Below are 17,077 nucleotides of genomic sequence, written 5' to 3' on the forward strand. Positions count from 1 at the left end.
AAATATATTATAGCATTTGCATTTGGTTTAATATTGTTCTGAATTTCAGATATTATTAAAATTCGAGAGTCATAACATTTACCTCAGATGCATTGAAATAAAACAAAGCTTGAAAAATAAGGCTACACATCACAGAGGTATCAACAAGTTTAATTTCATTCGTAAGTTGTCGATAGTAATTAAAAGCCTCAACTTCAGAAGAACTTGCTGCTGCATGATACTCCTGAAATAAAAAAATGAGTAGAAGTTAATACATAAAATATACAACAAAAATTATTTCCCCTGTGGCAGAATTGTTTGGGCTTTCTGCGACTTACCTATCTAATACTAATATCTTTCTGCAAGAGACTTAAAAATAAATAAATTAACAAATTTAAAAATTCGGTTAAAATAAAATTATTTTTTTAAGTGAATATATAAAAAAATTTTATTTAAATATTATGGTTGATATTCTCGCGTTATGTATCAAGATAACACACTAATTATTTCCTTTTTTGCATTTTGTAATTTCTCATCACATTTAAAAATAAAGTTAAAAAATATAATTGTGAAATCTGTAGCAGTAAGAACCAAAAAAAAGATGGACGTTGAAATCATGCAAACGGGCTCTTCAAAAAAAGGTTACTAATTCCGTGTTTTCAATTTGAGATTCAGTTATTGTAATAAATAATATGGTATTAAAAATATCAGATTTTAAAAAAAACTATGTGGAAATCAGTAGTAATAACTGCATGAAAAAAAAATGGAACAAAAATTTCTACAGAAAAGAAAAGAAACTTTTTTACTTCATAATTGTCCCCCCCCCCTATTATTCTCAAATGAGAATAGAAAAATGATAAGCATTTTTTTTAAAAATCCGATGCCCGAGAAAGGCATCTTTTGAATATAATTCTGAAGAAAAGACAAAATCTTTCTGCAAATACTCCGTAACATTCGGCAACAATATCGCCCTGATTCTGCCACAGATTCTTTAATATTATAAAAAGTAGTAATGAAATAAAAACACATTATCATCTGCAAACAGTATTTACTACTTTTGGTTTAAAAGTTATAAGGCAAAGCATTTATGGCTGGCTGAATGTAAACAATAACCGGCTTTCTAAAACCGGAAGAAATTTAGAAAGCTTCAGGTGTATCCCTCCGCTTATGTTATGCATACGAGGAGAAATACAAACAGGCTTAATATTCTTGGAAGTTTTATTATTGTGATTTATGTTTAAATTTACGTGTAATTTTACCATTCATAAGAGTTTTCTGTAATTTATAAATTCTATTTGGTTGTGAGTTGAATTGAAGAAAATTAATATCACAGCATAAATAAAGTGTAAGGTTTGCAATGTTTTAAGTGTTATCACCTATTTGGCTATATTTGTATAAATCATTAATTATCACCGCTACTTATTTTTTGGGTTGCATCTTGCAGGCCATAGCAGGCTTGCGGAGTCTTCCAAATTCTTATGTTTGTTTTGTTGAAATTTAAATTGAAAGAAAGTGTTACATTGTAAACACTATAAGTATAATAATATTTGATAGCACCATTTTTTAAACTTAAGCATAAAAATCAATCGCAAGTAGAAACACGGAAGTCTTGTGACGAATTTTAACCCCTAGCGCTATTTGGGCTTAACTTTACACGGTCAACAACCCATAGGATATTGTGAAATGCATAGGACATTTTTTTATAATTTGAAACTGAATACAAGCAAAAATATTAACTTATGCCTGAAAAATACATGGAATCTAAATAACGTGAACTAAATGGACGCACTGATGATTTTCAAATATGAAAAATTTGGGGTATTGAAAATTATAATACATATTTATTACATTTTCAAAAAATAACTTTACTTTAAAATACTTTTAAGAAAAGTCATATATTTAAAGAAACAATTACTTCGAAATATTTATTTATTATTAATATAAATATTTATACATAAATATTTATTTAGATACATTTAAAATAAGGTAGTACAAAATAGTTTTCTAAAAGCAATTTAATATATCATTTTCAAACGAGTGAGCATTTAAATGCAATTAAAATTGTTCAATATTTCATATTAAAAGTTTTTGTTACATAAGATTTTAACTTTATTAAAAGGTTCAAGGGGAATTTATCAGAATTGGTTTTCATAAATGCATACTATTCTGATAATTAAAGAAGCTTGCGGTGTATCTACCACTACAAATATACAATTCTAACTCACTAGTATATAAGACATGTTAACTTGATTCTATGAAGGGTACCTTTTCATAGATGAAGGTTGACATGGTCGATTACTCCTCGCCCCAAGCTCAAGAAAAAAAATTAGAAGAATATCAGAATGAGTTATTAGATAAAAAAAGGAACTCACATCTAGAGCAATCTGGTCCCTCAGCAGTTGCTTGTGTTCAAGGACAGAGGCACACAGAAAATCATCCACAACACCACCCTGAAAATGAGTGCTGAAAACTTCATTTATAATGCATGCCATCTTAATCAACATTAGAAAACAACTTATACATATTAAATAGAATACCTAATGCAGTTATTAATATTCTTCAGTTTCCTATCTGGGTGATGAAGAGATAGAGCTGATTTGTACTTTGTCATCTGAAAAGAAAGGAAACACTTTACCTCAATATTAACATAAAGTATGAAAATAAATTTGCTAAAATACATCTCTACCCTGTGATAACATTTACAATGTGTATTTTTGCCTTTTTTTTAAAGCACGAATAACCCTACTTCAAAACCTTACACACAAGTTTTCTTGTAAAAAGAAAAAAAAACTTATTGCAGACATCTTTTAAAAAACTATAAGAAATAAAGCATTATACTCACAGAAAGGCTAAATAAATTTTAAACACTAAGTTTATTGAAAAAAAACTAAGGACACTGACAAAATCTGCACTTAACTATACATCCCTCAACTAAGTACAGAATATAATTAATTTTTAAAAAAAAGAAAGAAAAGAAACACCCACTTCCTCTAAGTTGTAACACATCCTTCTCCAGAAAGTGACAATAGCACAGCATTAAAATTTCTGAATTTTAGCTGCAATTTACACAAAAAATTTCTTTTATATAAAATTATATGCCTTCATGCCTAATGAAAAGTTTAAAAATTTGCTTGATTTTAACAATCCAGAGAGAAATTTTTTTTTTAAGTAGAGCATATTCTGTCGTTGAGACTGAAAAAGTGCGAAAGACAATATTATTGAATTTTATTTCTTTTGTTTCCTTGTTAGTACGTACGATTCAATAACATTTTGGACAAAAAGTTTGTGAACGCATTTAAAATAAAATGGTTTCCATTTCTATTATGATCGAAAAATATATAATCAGTTTTCACACTAAGCTGCATCCAATTTATTTGCTACACGAATAAGGACTAAAAAAAAATAATCAGTAACATTTATCTATTTTTTATAATAACATTTACATTTTTAAAATAAATTTTTAAACAGTTAAAATTAGCAAAGTTAACAAAAGGAAATATAATTTTTCACAACATAGTAAAATTACTTTATAATTTCAATACAGCATTTAATAATTTAAGAAATATATCTTTTGAAAATTAAATGCTTTTTTTTTAAATTTCAAATGCTCACCCGTGTTAACATTTCTTAAAATTAAATGCAACTAAACTAATTCTGTTTGGGTTCATACTATTGCACAGGCAATTAAATCAACATTTCCTCATAGCTGTATCATTAAACTTGATTTTTCATTAAACAAGTTGGAAAAAAAAAATTTTTTTTTGGCTCAGTGCAGATTTTTTGAAGAAAGCAGATATGTATATGTTCAAGATGTTGATTAAATTAAAAAACAGACAACTGATTGTTACTATAAAAATATGACATGAAATTATGATAAAATATATCATCTTTCTACTTTCATAACATACAGTTCAGCTTTGATTAAAATCAGTTATATAAAAACAAGTTTCCAAAGCAAATTAGAGTGAATAGGGAAAATGTTAGTTATTAGAGATTATGAACATAACAAAATTTAAAATCGTTATTCCTACAAAATACTATGGTGCACGCATTTTCTCTTAAAATGAAAAAAGCAATAACTTAATAAATAATAGATAATTAAAATTCAAGTTTTAAAACTAAATAATTCAATATAAAATCAAGAAATTGAGGTGGAATTCTTTTCTTTCTTTTTATATTATTATAATTTTAAGAACAGTGTGAAATAAAAATAATAACTATCATACATGTTCCAACATTAATCTATTGCAAAAAAATAGCCATAAAATAGAATACTCTATTCATTATTTCAGAAAAAAAAAAAGAATTACTTACAGCAGCTTCCTCTGAATTGTCCAACAATCTAAAATGTTAAAACATCAAGATAAAAATGGGCATTTAAAAACAATAAAAATATTTTTTAAGCAAATATATTATAGAAATTAAAATTTATTTAAATGCAGGGTAATTGACGCGGAAAATATCAAGTTTTATGTACCATTTCTTCCTGAGTTATGTAAATAACATTTCGTAAAATCAACAAACTTTTTAGTTTGACATTACTTGTCTAAATAGTTTTACTTTAGAGGTTTTGTTTATAACTCTTTCAATTACATGATGCACCAGGGAAAAAAATGTTGCATTACACATTATAAGAAAGAACAAAGCATATATATATATTTTTAAGAGTTAATATTAATTTTATTCAATTATTAGTAGAACAGGAAGCATGCAAAATAGATAACTAAAATTTTTGAACATAGGGAGAGAATTTTCAGAAGATTTTTGAAAGTTAAAGTGGGAGGCTGGCTTACGATTAAATCTGTTAATTTTCCAAAATTCTCAGAGAATGAGGAATCCCCAAAATATTTTTCGTGTGATGAAGTAATAGCAAGTCCTCAAATATTTCAAAATGGCACATAATAAACATGTAAATACTAAGGTGTAAGGTGGCTCCATCTTATACCTTTGTGTGAAAAGATAATTTTAAAAAAAAGTAGGGGAAAAAACATGAAGGCTAATTTATAATTTTAAGAACTTCATTTATACAAAATTTCTAGTGATACACTCAATCAGGGTCGGACTGGGAATAAGGGCCCAGGGGTGCACTAGAATTAAGAACTCCTGAAAAGTCTCCAATTTTTTGGAAATATTAATAAAGCATCATTAATTTCGCTTAGTAACTTGATTTGAAAATTTTTTAAACATAATGAGCTAAATATTTTATATTTAATTTTAAAGCTCTAACATTTTAGTTTACCTAGTTTATTTTGGAATTAATTGCAAAAAAATTACTTTTGTTCAACATTAGTTTAATTATCATCAATAAAATAAAGGACAGGAAACTAATTTCCAGAAATATGTTCATTTACTTTTATCAATCCTAGACTGCTGAAACAATTTAAAACGCCGTTTAAACTAGTGTAACCCAAAAAATTTCTAAACAAGTTTTGTTTTCACTCAATCAATATTATTAAACAAAAATATTTATCATAAGTTTTCCATTGAAAAGTGCATTTTAACTTTTAAGAACTGACATATGAAAACAATTTTTTGTTAAAAAAATAGACAATAAAACCAATGGGCGAAAAATATTGAAATGCATGCATTGTTATGAGATATTAGCATTTATGTAACTACTTTTCATTACATAACCAATTTGAAATCAGCAAAAATCAGTTGATTTAGTTCAACTTGTTTCATTTTTTGAGATGCTGCATCAATTTATGAAACACATTTCTAAAGTTTTAGATCAAAATGGAAAACTGTTTTCAACTCAAGTACAATTTTTAGTTGCACAGGAGTTGTAATCATTGCAAATTCATGTATGAGTTAATATATTGAAAATCATTGTAATATCATTTCATCTGTTTTTTTCCTTCTTCTATTTTTAGAGAGAGGGAGGTTTTAAAGATTCCTTGGCTTAAAATATTTTGCTGGTAGGGCCTGGGTTTGTACAATCAAAAGTCTGTTAACTCATAATTTTATTTATATTATGCTGCAATTGTATTCATGTTTTTTTTCTTTTGTTTCAAAATTCCTCATTGCGAAGATGAATCATTTTGCATAGAAGTATTTTTCCTTCCTTTTATTTAGTTTTAGAGGCGAGCTGATTTGTGAGGGGACCCTTGGTCTCAATGGACACAAAAGTTTGTAAACTCAGAATTTTATGTCCATGCATTAGTTTCCTATAGTTATTTAAATTGCGACCTTACGTAGCTTCAGACTAATTCATTAAATAAAATTTTAAATAAATGTTTTATTCATTTTATGCCAATAATAAAACAAACTACAACAAAGAATATTTTGAAGCTATCTTAATTTTTTTTAAATAATTATTTTTTTTGTTTTGCTTAAAAGAACATGGGATCAGAGGGCCTCATCTTTAACGAAGGCCCAATATTTTGGCTAAGCCATAGGGGGTGATCGCTTTTTTTGGTCTGTGGCCAGTCCGACTCCGCACTCAATCATCTAAAAATTGGTCTTCAAGATTTTAAAAATTTTATCAGGTTATTTTAACTTGGAACTTTGTTTAACACAAAAAACATTGTCTTTGAAATCTAAAATTGAATCTCATAGGCCAACAGAAAGTTTTTTTTTTGTACTTCACTGTGATTTCATTTTCCATCCAGGAAAACTGAATTTTTTGGCTTTAATATTCTCAGTGGGCCAGTCATAATGTATTATTCAGAAACCTGGTTTGTAACTAAAGATGGAAGAAGCAGTTTTTGAAAGAAAAGTTCTTAGAAGAAAATGATCGTTAAAAAGCCTGATATCAACAAACACATTAAAAATAAAAGAATGAACTAGGCTGATCAGATTGCCAGAATGGATGAAAAAAATACAATAAAGAAGATTTTTGTATCAAAGTCCATCACAAGTCGAAAAGAGAAAACCAAAAACAACAATGGCTCAGTTCTGTAGAAACAGATTTTAGAGTGACTAAGGTAAAGCTCAATCAAAAATTAGGTTTTTCTAAAAGAATCTTCAACAGAAGGCCTTGGCCCACCTTGAGCTGTCATGCCAAATATAATGAATTTAAATACATAAAAAACATCTTTAAATGAAATATTAATTGTATAAAAGATATTCTAACAAATAAGTTGGTTTGAAAGAGAGAAATACATACAAGAACATATTTGCCAATTCATCCATTTCATGGTCTTCTTCGAGGAAACTTAAATAAACTCTCACAGCATCAGGATGCATTCGGATCTCTCTATGAAATATGGATTTCTTTAGTGTGCTTTTTAAAAATGATACTACCTGAAAAATATCATCATTTTAAATAATTGAATGTAAGTTAAAAAATAATTTCAGTATCAAATTTAGAAATAGCAATGAAATATGCCATAATACTATTTAACTAAAAAAAAATTAATTATTAAATTTTTAGAATATTGAATGCCAAGAATAAAAATATTAGTCCAAAGTCTTCTTTTCACTTCACTTAAATAAAAAAAAAATCCAACTGCTTTCACATAAGCTGAATATTTTCCAAAAATTGTAAAAAAAAAATTTCTTATTCAAATTATTCTTCAATTAATTATATTATGCAAGTTTAAAATATGTATTGTAAATATTTTTTATAAACATATATTTTATGAAAATAAACAGTAAAAATATCAGATATCTTAAAAAAAAAACATAAGTTTTCTTATTCTTATAGTACATGTTTCTTCAAAGACATTTAGTTTTAGTTTAGAATATTTTGGCTCAGCTCCTTACTTTTTTCGTCTTCTTTTTTTTTTAAAACGTGTATTGCTTAAATTATAAATGCAAAAAATTTTATTCTAATACTAAACTGCAATGCATTCAGGAAAGTTGCTAACTATAGTTCTTAGATAAACAATTTCAAAATATTACCTCTGTGCATTTTCCTTTCATTTATTACTTCAAACAATAAAATCTTATAGTTAAAAATTTTTAATAGAAGTCCATTTCATTTTTTACAACACTTTTTTTTCAGGATGAAATGTTTTAAAAGAAAAATTTATAACACTTCATTATCTACAGATGATTGTAGATGAATACAGCAATAAGCAACTTCAAGTTTATCATTTGAAAGGTTTAAAACTTTCTCCTAAATAGGATTATAATAACAGAAAATTTAAAGGAATTCAAATAAATTTCTTTAAAAAATTGTCAGTCTTTTTATATTCCCAGAGTTTTTTTAGATATTTTTATTTAGTACAATCAAATATTTATTCAGTTTTTTTTAAGTTTATTTATTTATTGTAAAAATGAAGTTATTTATTTTTGAGCTACTCTTTCATGTTTGGAAAAATTAATGTTTTAGCCAAGTTTATAAAGTTAACCCAGTACTAAAAGAATTGAGTAATAGAAATTTAAATGAAAATTTACAAACATATTTTATTGAAACAAAAAAGTAAATAAATCTTTTAATAAGATTTATGTATGCTAACGAAAGTCCTCCCAAAACACTTCTGTAAATGCTTTTCGACTATTTTTTTTTAAAAAGATAGAAAACAAGACACTCACAGCAAGAATAGCATTTCCATCATGACTAGATACCGCTATTTTCAATAGTTCAGACTTGCTTTCTCTAGACTTAAAGGGTTCCAAGGTATAACTCTGAAAAGGACTCACATCATAAATAAATATCAGCAAACAGTAAAAAAAATAACATTAATTTGAAAACAAGATAGCATAAGTAATAAAAGGAATAAGTCTGAAAATGACTCACATCATAACTAAATATAACAAAAATAAGCAAACAGCTAAAAAATAACATTGATTTGAAAATGAAATAGCATAGGTAATAAATTTGTAATAGAACCATTGATCATTGCATAAATTTTAACTAAAAAAAAATAAAGAAATTAAATAAAGACACACAACTTTGACGCAGCCCTGGATTACTTAGCTTAAGCAGCATCATTCTTTTCCCCGTGACCTTTATGCAACTTTCAATTTAAATTGGCTGTCGCTGATCACATTGGTAAACAGAAAAAATATTGGTGACTAGTTTGAGCGACGAAGTATCATTCCACCCCATCTGTTATTTTAATTTATGCATTTTTCACTTTATTTGCTTCATACTTTTAAATAAATAATGACAAGTTGTTACGCATTTGGGTGTTCTTATAAGTCAACTTTAAGCTTTAAATTACATTGCTGGCCGGTTGAAAATGGCAATAAACAGCAACGGGAAATATGGCTGCATAGAATTAGTTACGTGAGATATGAAATTAATTTATTTATTCATTTGTTTCACACATTATTTATTAATTATGTAGAACAAATATGTTTCACTTTTTTTTCTTTAAATTCGAGGTATAACAAATTCAACTGCATTAAATGTATTTACATGAAAGAAATGAAAATAGACAACAAATATTACTTTTACCTATAACAAATTGGAAAATATAATTACAACAAATATTATTTTAATAACAGAATTTATTAGAATTTAATATTTATAGAATTATATTAGAATTTAAAAATTTGTCAGAATTAAAAGCAAACTAGTGTAACATATTAAATATGTTTCAACTGAAATTTTAAATTTTTATGTTTTAATATGGTCATCTAATTCCTATTTGATCAATATTGGTTAACACTAACTACGTATTTAATATGCTTTTAAAGCTCTTAAAGTATTCAAATAGACATAAAACTAAGTATAATTAAAATGTGTCAATTCTCAGCAAATTGTTTTACATACAGCTAATGGAAAATTAGAATTTACAAGTTTAATGTTACTCTTATCCACTTTTAGTCTCGAATTTCATTTATTTATTAGTCTATTTTGAAATACAATAATTTACCCTTGCAATATTTCATCAGATAAAACCCTTGTTATTAATGAAATCAGACTTTAAAAAGAAACAACAAGGATATGGAGTTGAACATTAGTAGTTGTAAACTCAAAATTGGGTCGGCTGTTCATCAACGAATATAAATAAATATGAAGCGAAAGAAATTTTTTTATGTTCCAGTTATCAGTTACTTATCAAACCTAAGGGAAAAGTATCCTTTTTTAATGAGTTACGAGCTATGTTTCTCATCAGAATGAATGACACAATGTGTAAAAATATAACGTAAATTTTGATGGCATAACAATAAAACATAATTTTAAATAAAACATACTTACTTGTCCTAAAATCATTTGTTTAATGGTTCGAAAAGCTGTCAACTCTTTAATGTCTTTCTTTTCCTGCTAAAATATCAAAATAGAGAGAGAAAAAGTTTATATTGAAACGTAACAAAAAATATTGACAATTTCCCTATTTAAATATGAATTTAATCTGAGTTAAAGAATAAATCGATTTGATTTGGATTAAAGAGGATGATTCATAGTTGAGTACTATCAAAGCTGTACCATCTTTAGATTGATAGGGGGTAACAGTGTATTGAAGAAGTAATGGAGGTCAGTGCTCAATACCAGTTGCATGCTGTTGGCCTCAAAATTGCAGAACTTTAGACCACCTAACCCATAATGTAATGTGTTATAACTTATAAGAATGCTTTACTTTAAACTCTGAAATGGATTGAAAATTCATTAATAAAATTGATAATAAAAAAACATACACATACTATCTAATGTTATTATTTGAAACTATCATATAATGACAAGAGTTTCAAAGAATACATTAGATAGTACCCAATTTTGTTAGTACTATCTAATATTATAAGTACCATGGGTGCCACTCTAAAAAAATTTTAAGACTGAACTTAGTTTTTGATTAATTAAGTGTTGTTTACCAGAATTTTTAGAAATGTATAGCTATCTGACACCAAACTGCACCTTTCCATGATAATGGACCCTATATTAAATCAATAATTTGTTTATTTTTTCTAAAAAAAAAAAAAAAAATTTTATTTAATTAAACAAATGCCAGCCATTGACTATTGGGTCATTAGGCTTCTAGATCTCCAGTACTTCTTAACAATACAAAGTCCTAAAAAAATAATAATTATAATAAACAATATTTTAATTTACAGCAAACAAAGAAAAATAGCTAATCCTTAATATCTTTTTTTACACTAATCACTGCGTAAAATCACTGACTTTTTCTTAAAGCCATTTATTTTTCATTTTACAAGAGCCCATACGACTTTTTCATAAGAGATCACCATCTCGGCAGCCTCCCATTAATTTTACTACAAGTAGTTGTAGAATTATTGTAAAGATATTCATTCTCTACAGAATGTGATCCAAAGAAGTGAGCTAAAGGCTAATTCCCCTGACTCACTATATTTTCCGTTTGTAAGACAGATCGAAACTTAGGTTGCAACTAAAATCTTTTGTAAGGACTTTTGCAACCTTCGGGGTGGCAGAAATTGTGTTAATACAATGGCAGAAAGTCTGCCAAGAGCGACATTCAGCAGTTCTGATATCTTTATTATAGGTAGCTAGAGCGTTTCGATAAGACTGCCATTGCCCAGGTATCCAAAATAAAGAAGTGGTTTATTTTGGAGTTAAAACACATGACATTATGCACATTCTTCTTGATTTTAGTTCTGCTCAGTTTTCTGGGTGCATATTATTTGAGGAAAATGTAACCAGTGTAACGCTATATGCTTAGAAGGGGAATTAAAAATTTTAAAGGACAGGAATTGAAGAATCAAAAATCACAAATTGCTAATATATTCAATATCACGAAAACCATTTTGTTTACAATAATTGAAAATAGTTTATGTAGTGTAAGAGGCTAAAGCACTAAGCATTTCAATCTCATGACATCCTTCGTCTGTAGCAAAATTTCAAAATCTAGAAAAAGCACTGAAATACAGAATATTAAAATATGTCATTCGAAAAAATTAAATGTATTTTTAATCATTAATGTATAATATTAAATACAGTTCTCTCTTGAAATAAAAGAGGGCAGGGTGTTTCCTCACAGAAAAGGGCACTTTTAGTTTTGAAAATTTATCAAAATGTATATTATTATGTATAACTGATTTTGATAATCAACAATTTATGTTACCCTCTTATACTATTTTATGTGTTTATTTCACAAAGTAATTCTTACTCCTTATCCAAATAAGTGAATTTGTAGTTTATAAAGAATAAGTAAATGCATGCTAAAAGACAATCACTGTACCCAAATATATATATATATATATAGCATTTAAATAATAAATATAACATACCAATTCAATTTTAAAATTATTACACCTTTAACAGTCATTACTCAATATTCTTAAAATTTGACTCANTTAAAAAAAAGGTATTTATTTAAAAAATAATTTTAAACTTAAAATTACTTAAAAAAACATGAATACCTGCTTCTGAAAAAAGAGAAACTTATAAAATTATAACCAGTTGAGAATAATCCTAACAACATAAATATTTGTGATAGTGATCAGAATTAAACCTATAAAAATAAATAATTTTATTATTGTGTTAATTTAATTTAAACAGTTAATTATTTTCTTTAAATGTAATATGAATAAAAACTATTTAATAAGTTATAACTACTTAATAAGAATAAAACTTTCTAAACACGATTAGAAAGAACACTGTATTAAATAATATTTGTACTTTATTGGGGTATTTGCCAGTTTCCAAATTCTATTTAAAGCAAAGCATGGTTTAGCCATAATAAGCCCAGTATTTATGAAATATAAATAAATATTTGCAATACTTTTATATACTCGCGATATAGCGACCTCACATTATAACATCCATTCTCTTTTGAACAACAGGGGTCGACATAAAAAGTGTCTGCTGCATTAAATTGAGCTTTTTTTAATACAATATGCATAAAATATATAATCCACAGTAGATACAACAAATAAAATATAAGAATGATAAAAAATAAAAAACAATATATGTAAATTAAAAAAATAATTAGATAACTAACCTTTAAACTAAATTCAAGGGGGTTATATTTCTTTTCAATAATACTTTTATCTTCCTCTAACCAAGTAAGCTGAGAAGTAATATTTCCTAGAATAGCATGCAGGGAAAAAAAGAATGACTCAATGAAGTTCTAAAAATATGCAACACATATACTGTAAAGCACCTTGTGGCAGAATTTTTTAGGGCTTCCTGCGCCAAATCTCTCCAGCATTAATATCTCTCTACAAGATACTTTTAATAGTATCAAATATACATGTTACTAATTTAAAGAAACAAATACGTTGCGTTAAAAAAAACTATTCAAAGAAATTAAAAAAAGTTTATATTAATTTTTTTTTAAAGGAATATGTTAACTTTACTTTTTGTGCATTTCGCCATATCTCGAGAACTTTTTTGGCCAATTGAAAAATTTCTTGCACACAGTTATAAAATTTGTTTATAGAAAGATATTTCAATGCAAAAAATAAATGTTAGCAAATATTTATGATTTAATGAATAATAGTTGGAAAAAAATTTGAATTGTAAGGTGTATACTTTTTTACATTATTTTAAAATATGTAATTTTACATGGAAAAATACATGATTTGAAGAAAATCCGTAGAATAGTTCCTGAGAAATCAAATTTTAAATATCTGACTTTTTTGAGATTGAATTTCTCAAAATTTCTCTTATCTCTCTGATTTTGCACAAATATTGTACTCTTTTATGTAAAACTACATTCTTTAAAATGATGCAAAAAATTTATATCTCACAATTCATAACCTTTTTGATACAATAATAAAAAATAATAATTATTTACTATTAATAATTATTTACTTATTTTTCTTGAGTAGATATATCTTTGGATAAATGAATTTTATAATCAAGGGCAAAATTGTTTCAATTCGTTTAAAAAGTTCTCAACATATAGCGAAATACACAAAAAGAAAAATTAACATCAAGAGGACATTAATTAACCAACAAGGAAAATTTGAGGGAAATCGGACGAATGCTAAAGTTTTGTCCCGTCAATCAATGCTAAAATTTTGTTATTTGCCATGTAAAATTACGTCTTTTAAAATGATGTGAAACATCATTCCTTACAATTCAAAATTTTTCACCTATTAAATAAAAAAAATAACAAATATTTAATAAATATCTGTGGAAAAATGAATTTTAAAATTGCGTGTAGAAAAAATTTCAATTTGCTTAAAAAATTCGAGATAGGGCAAAAAAAGCAAAATTAACATTGAAAGGTCGAAATTTTGGATTGCTTTCCTGACCGAACTATTAGGACTAGATTGAGGCTGCGCTCTATATTTTGGGGGCATGAAATCGTAATCCATAGAAAAAAAGGTCTGCTCATTCAAAATTACGTTTTCGTGTCTGATTTTGCAACTTAAATTACTGTCAGCAATAATTAATTAGCATATTTAAGGTCAAATCCTCAAACTATTAAAACTGAATTCTAGAATGTGAAGATTTGATCCTTAGATTGAAAGCCGTTCAGGGTGGTCCATTTTTTTTTACGTATTGTAAATTCAAACTTATTAGGACTAAACAAACAAACTGAACCATACATTAGTCATTAAAAAATTTTCTATCACCATATTTTCGCATATCTCCTTAAACACTTCACAAACCAGGATTGACAAAAATCCTGTTTTTTTATTTAAAAAAAAGTTCAATACTCTCATGAATTTATGAAGACACGGACCAGACTTGTCACTCTTCTACCAAAAGAAGCATTAATTAATTTAGATTAGGAAACAAAATATTAATTACTTAAACTTATTTTACAAAACATTTTTTTTTTGTTATTTATATACATACAAACTACATGCTCAATAAGTTTTAAAAGCATTTTTATTTAAATAAACACAAAACTAAATTAGTATTAATGAATAACGTTTATTATACAAATTATTTTACATACAGCTAATGGAAAGATATAACTTATAAGTTTCAAGTCACTTTAATCCCAATAAAACATGAAAAACCCAGAAAAGGTTGAGATTGAGTTGGATTTTCCTGGAAAAACCCAGGTTTTTTGCAACCCTGTACATTACTCTTACTCTTTACTCTTTCATTATTTCCCTGGGTGAAATATTTAATACCAATGAGATCAGATTTTTAAAGAAAATCGAAACCCTAAGAAAATATTAATATTATATCCTTAAAAAAAAAAAAAAAAGTGGCTTGAATCAATCAGTGGTTGAAAAAAAAAGTTGATTGAAATCAGTAATGATTTGTGAAGAAAAAAAAAATCAAGCGATTTAAATCATGATTTATAGCCAACCCTGTTGTTAACTCCTTGGAGTTCATGAATTACTGGTTGGGGAACAACACATTAATAATAGAAAGAATATAATAATAAATATTTCTTTTATTTACACAGTATAAGTTATTTTTTGTAATATGTAAATTATAAAATATTTACTGTTTTCTGAAGCTTCAATCAGCCCATCACACCTAAGTAGCTGATAATCTTCATTTTTCCTGGCAGTTGTTGAGAAACCACCAACTACCTATAAAAATCAATAAAAAGATCAAATCTTTAAAAAATATAATAATAATAATTATAAAACTTACTATACCATGCAAAAATACACTGGAAAGTTTGTTTCTCTATTGATGCTTATAAAATTTCATCGTTAGGTAGAAAGAAGTGAAATACAAATAAAGAGAGTGGTTGGAAAATATGTGTTCTAAAATAATTTATAATCCTATAATCTTTAAGCTAAAGGGAAATCAAAAAAAAAAAAAGAAAGAAAAGAAGAAAATGTATGACGTGTATATTAAATAAAGCTAAATTTACAAAAATACAATCTAATTATAAAAGAGTTGCAGACAAATAAAAACCGTAATTAGACTTCAAGAAAAATAATGGGACCAAAATGAATTCATAATCAAGAGTTACCTCATTTTCATCAAAATTAAAACCAATCTGTGTTTGATCCCAATCATTGGCATCCAAAAACTTTTTGTCATTTCTATCCATCACTTAACACATTTTTCAGACATCAAAACATCTAAATAAAATACAAATAAAGATTAAAAGATCTTTAAACATTTTAACAAAATAAAAATTGAAAATAGCTTAGCACAAATAGAACAGTACTGTGACATTTTAAATCCATTTTTGGAAGTTGGACTTATATCTTTTCATTAAGCTACTTACAATCTAAACAAACATATGCTTTAAAAAAAATCTGATTTAGTTGCTTTAATTGAGGTTAGAAAAAGGAGTTTTAAGCTTTCACAAATCCTCATAAATTATTTTATAACCTTAAAATTGTTTTTTGACCTGTCAACTTTCTCCTCTAGAAAATAGATATCCCAAAGTTATCAATATAGAAAACAAGTTTTTAGATTTTAACTTTAAATCAGGATTTCAGAAAACCAAAACATAAGTGAAGAATGATTACTAAGTCTTGGCAACTTCTGGGCAGCAGCATGTCTGAAACTAAAAAAAAACATCAGAACGGAACCAACTTGTAGCCACCCAAGCGCAAAGCTCAATTTTTTCCTTTTAATGTGTAAATTTGAAATTTATTTGGCCTCTCTATGAATGTAGTGACGTGTCAGATCACAATACGAAAATATCGTAAAATAATGCAAGAATATTAAAGAAACAATTTTAATAACTAAATAAATTAAAATATATTTTGTTCTGCGACAGACTCTTAAAGAACTAAAATTCTCAGCTAAAAATTTAAGTCAAAGTATAACTTTTTAATTTAATTTGAAACAGATTCAAACTTAACTACATTGAACTAGGATAAGATTTCCATATCAGTACCTACGTCAAACTAATAGCCATGTTAAGGCAACTTCTGGGCCATGGTCAGAGAGAAACTCCCACTCAAATGATCTGGGAGACAGTTGTTTGCACCAGGGTTGGCAGGTTTTTGACATGTGACAGTTTTTGACAGTTTAAACCATGGTTTAAACCGTCACGTCAAAAACCTCACTGTCAAAAATGTCGAAAATGTCAAAAACCTATATTCATATGTGAAATTTAATTAATACAAAAAATTTATATATTTTTTATAAAGGATAGTGTTTCTAAATATGTTCTAGAAAAAATAAATTTAAAATTTTGAAGAAACACTTATATTTTGAATAGTAACCAAAATCTTGTACTTTTGAAAGCTCACATCTTTTGTAATATTATGTATTCATTTTCATGTGTTATTGAAAATCTGCAGTGATATTATTAAGAAATTTATTTATAACCAAATTTAGTGTATAGTATAGATTATACTAAAAATTAGACATTTTTAAAGATAAACATTAGCAGTTTTG

The 17,077-nt window shown here is 26.5% G+C and overlaps 1 protein-coding gene across 5 annotated transcripts in view; it reads right to left on the reverse strand.

Moving 5' to 3' along the window:
* LOC107447595 (Vacuolar protein sorting 16B) overlaps nt 1–17,077 on the reverse strand; it is a 33,240-nt gene that overhangs the window by 12,562 nt on the left and 3,601 nt on the right. For 4 of the 5 annotated variants that reach the window (XM_043049758.2, XM_043049757.2, XM_043049759.2 and 1 more), the window contains exons 2-11: nt 15,690–15,801; nt 15,210–15,297; nt 12,792–12,877; nt 10,076–10,141; nt 8,461–8,553; nt 7,088–7,224; nt 4,294–4,321; nt 2,517–2,590; nt 2,352–2,442; nt 83–223 (exon numbers count right to left, since the gene is read on the reverse strand). In XM_043049758.2, the coding sequence (XP_042905692.1) occupies nt 83–223; nt 2,352–2,442; nt 2,517–2,590; nt 4,294–4,321; nt 7,088–7,224; nt 8,461–8,553; nt 10,076–10,141; nt 12,792–12,877; nt 15,210–15,297; nt 15,690–15,770 (885 nt within the window). In that variant the 5' untranslated portion in view covers nt 15,771–15,801. Of the gene's footprint in view, nt 1–82; nt 224–2,351; nt 2,443–2,516; nt 2,591–4,293; nt 4,322–7,087; nt 7,225–8,460; nt 8,554–10,075; nt 10,142–12,791; nt 12,878–15,209; nt 15,298–15,689; nt 15,802–16,571; nt 16,772–17,077 lie in introns of those variants that run through there. The other variant, XM_071184234.1, reaches the window with a different exon arrangement.

Source organism: Parasteatoda tepidariorum, chromosome 8 (genome assembly GCF_043381705.1).
Source record: "Parasteatoda tepidariorum isolate YZ-2023 chromosome 8, CAS_Ptep_4.0, whole genome shotgun sequence".
Classification (NCBI taxonomy): domain Eukaryota; kingdom Metazoa; phylum Arthropoda; class Arachnida; order Araneae; family Theridiidae; genus Parasteatoda; species Parasteatoda tepidariorum.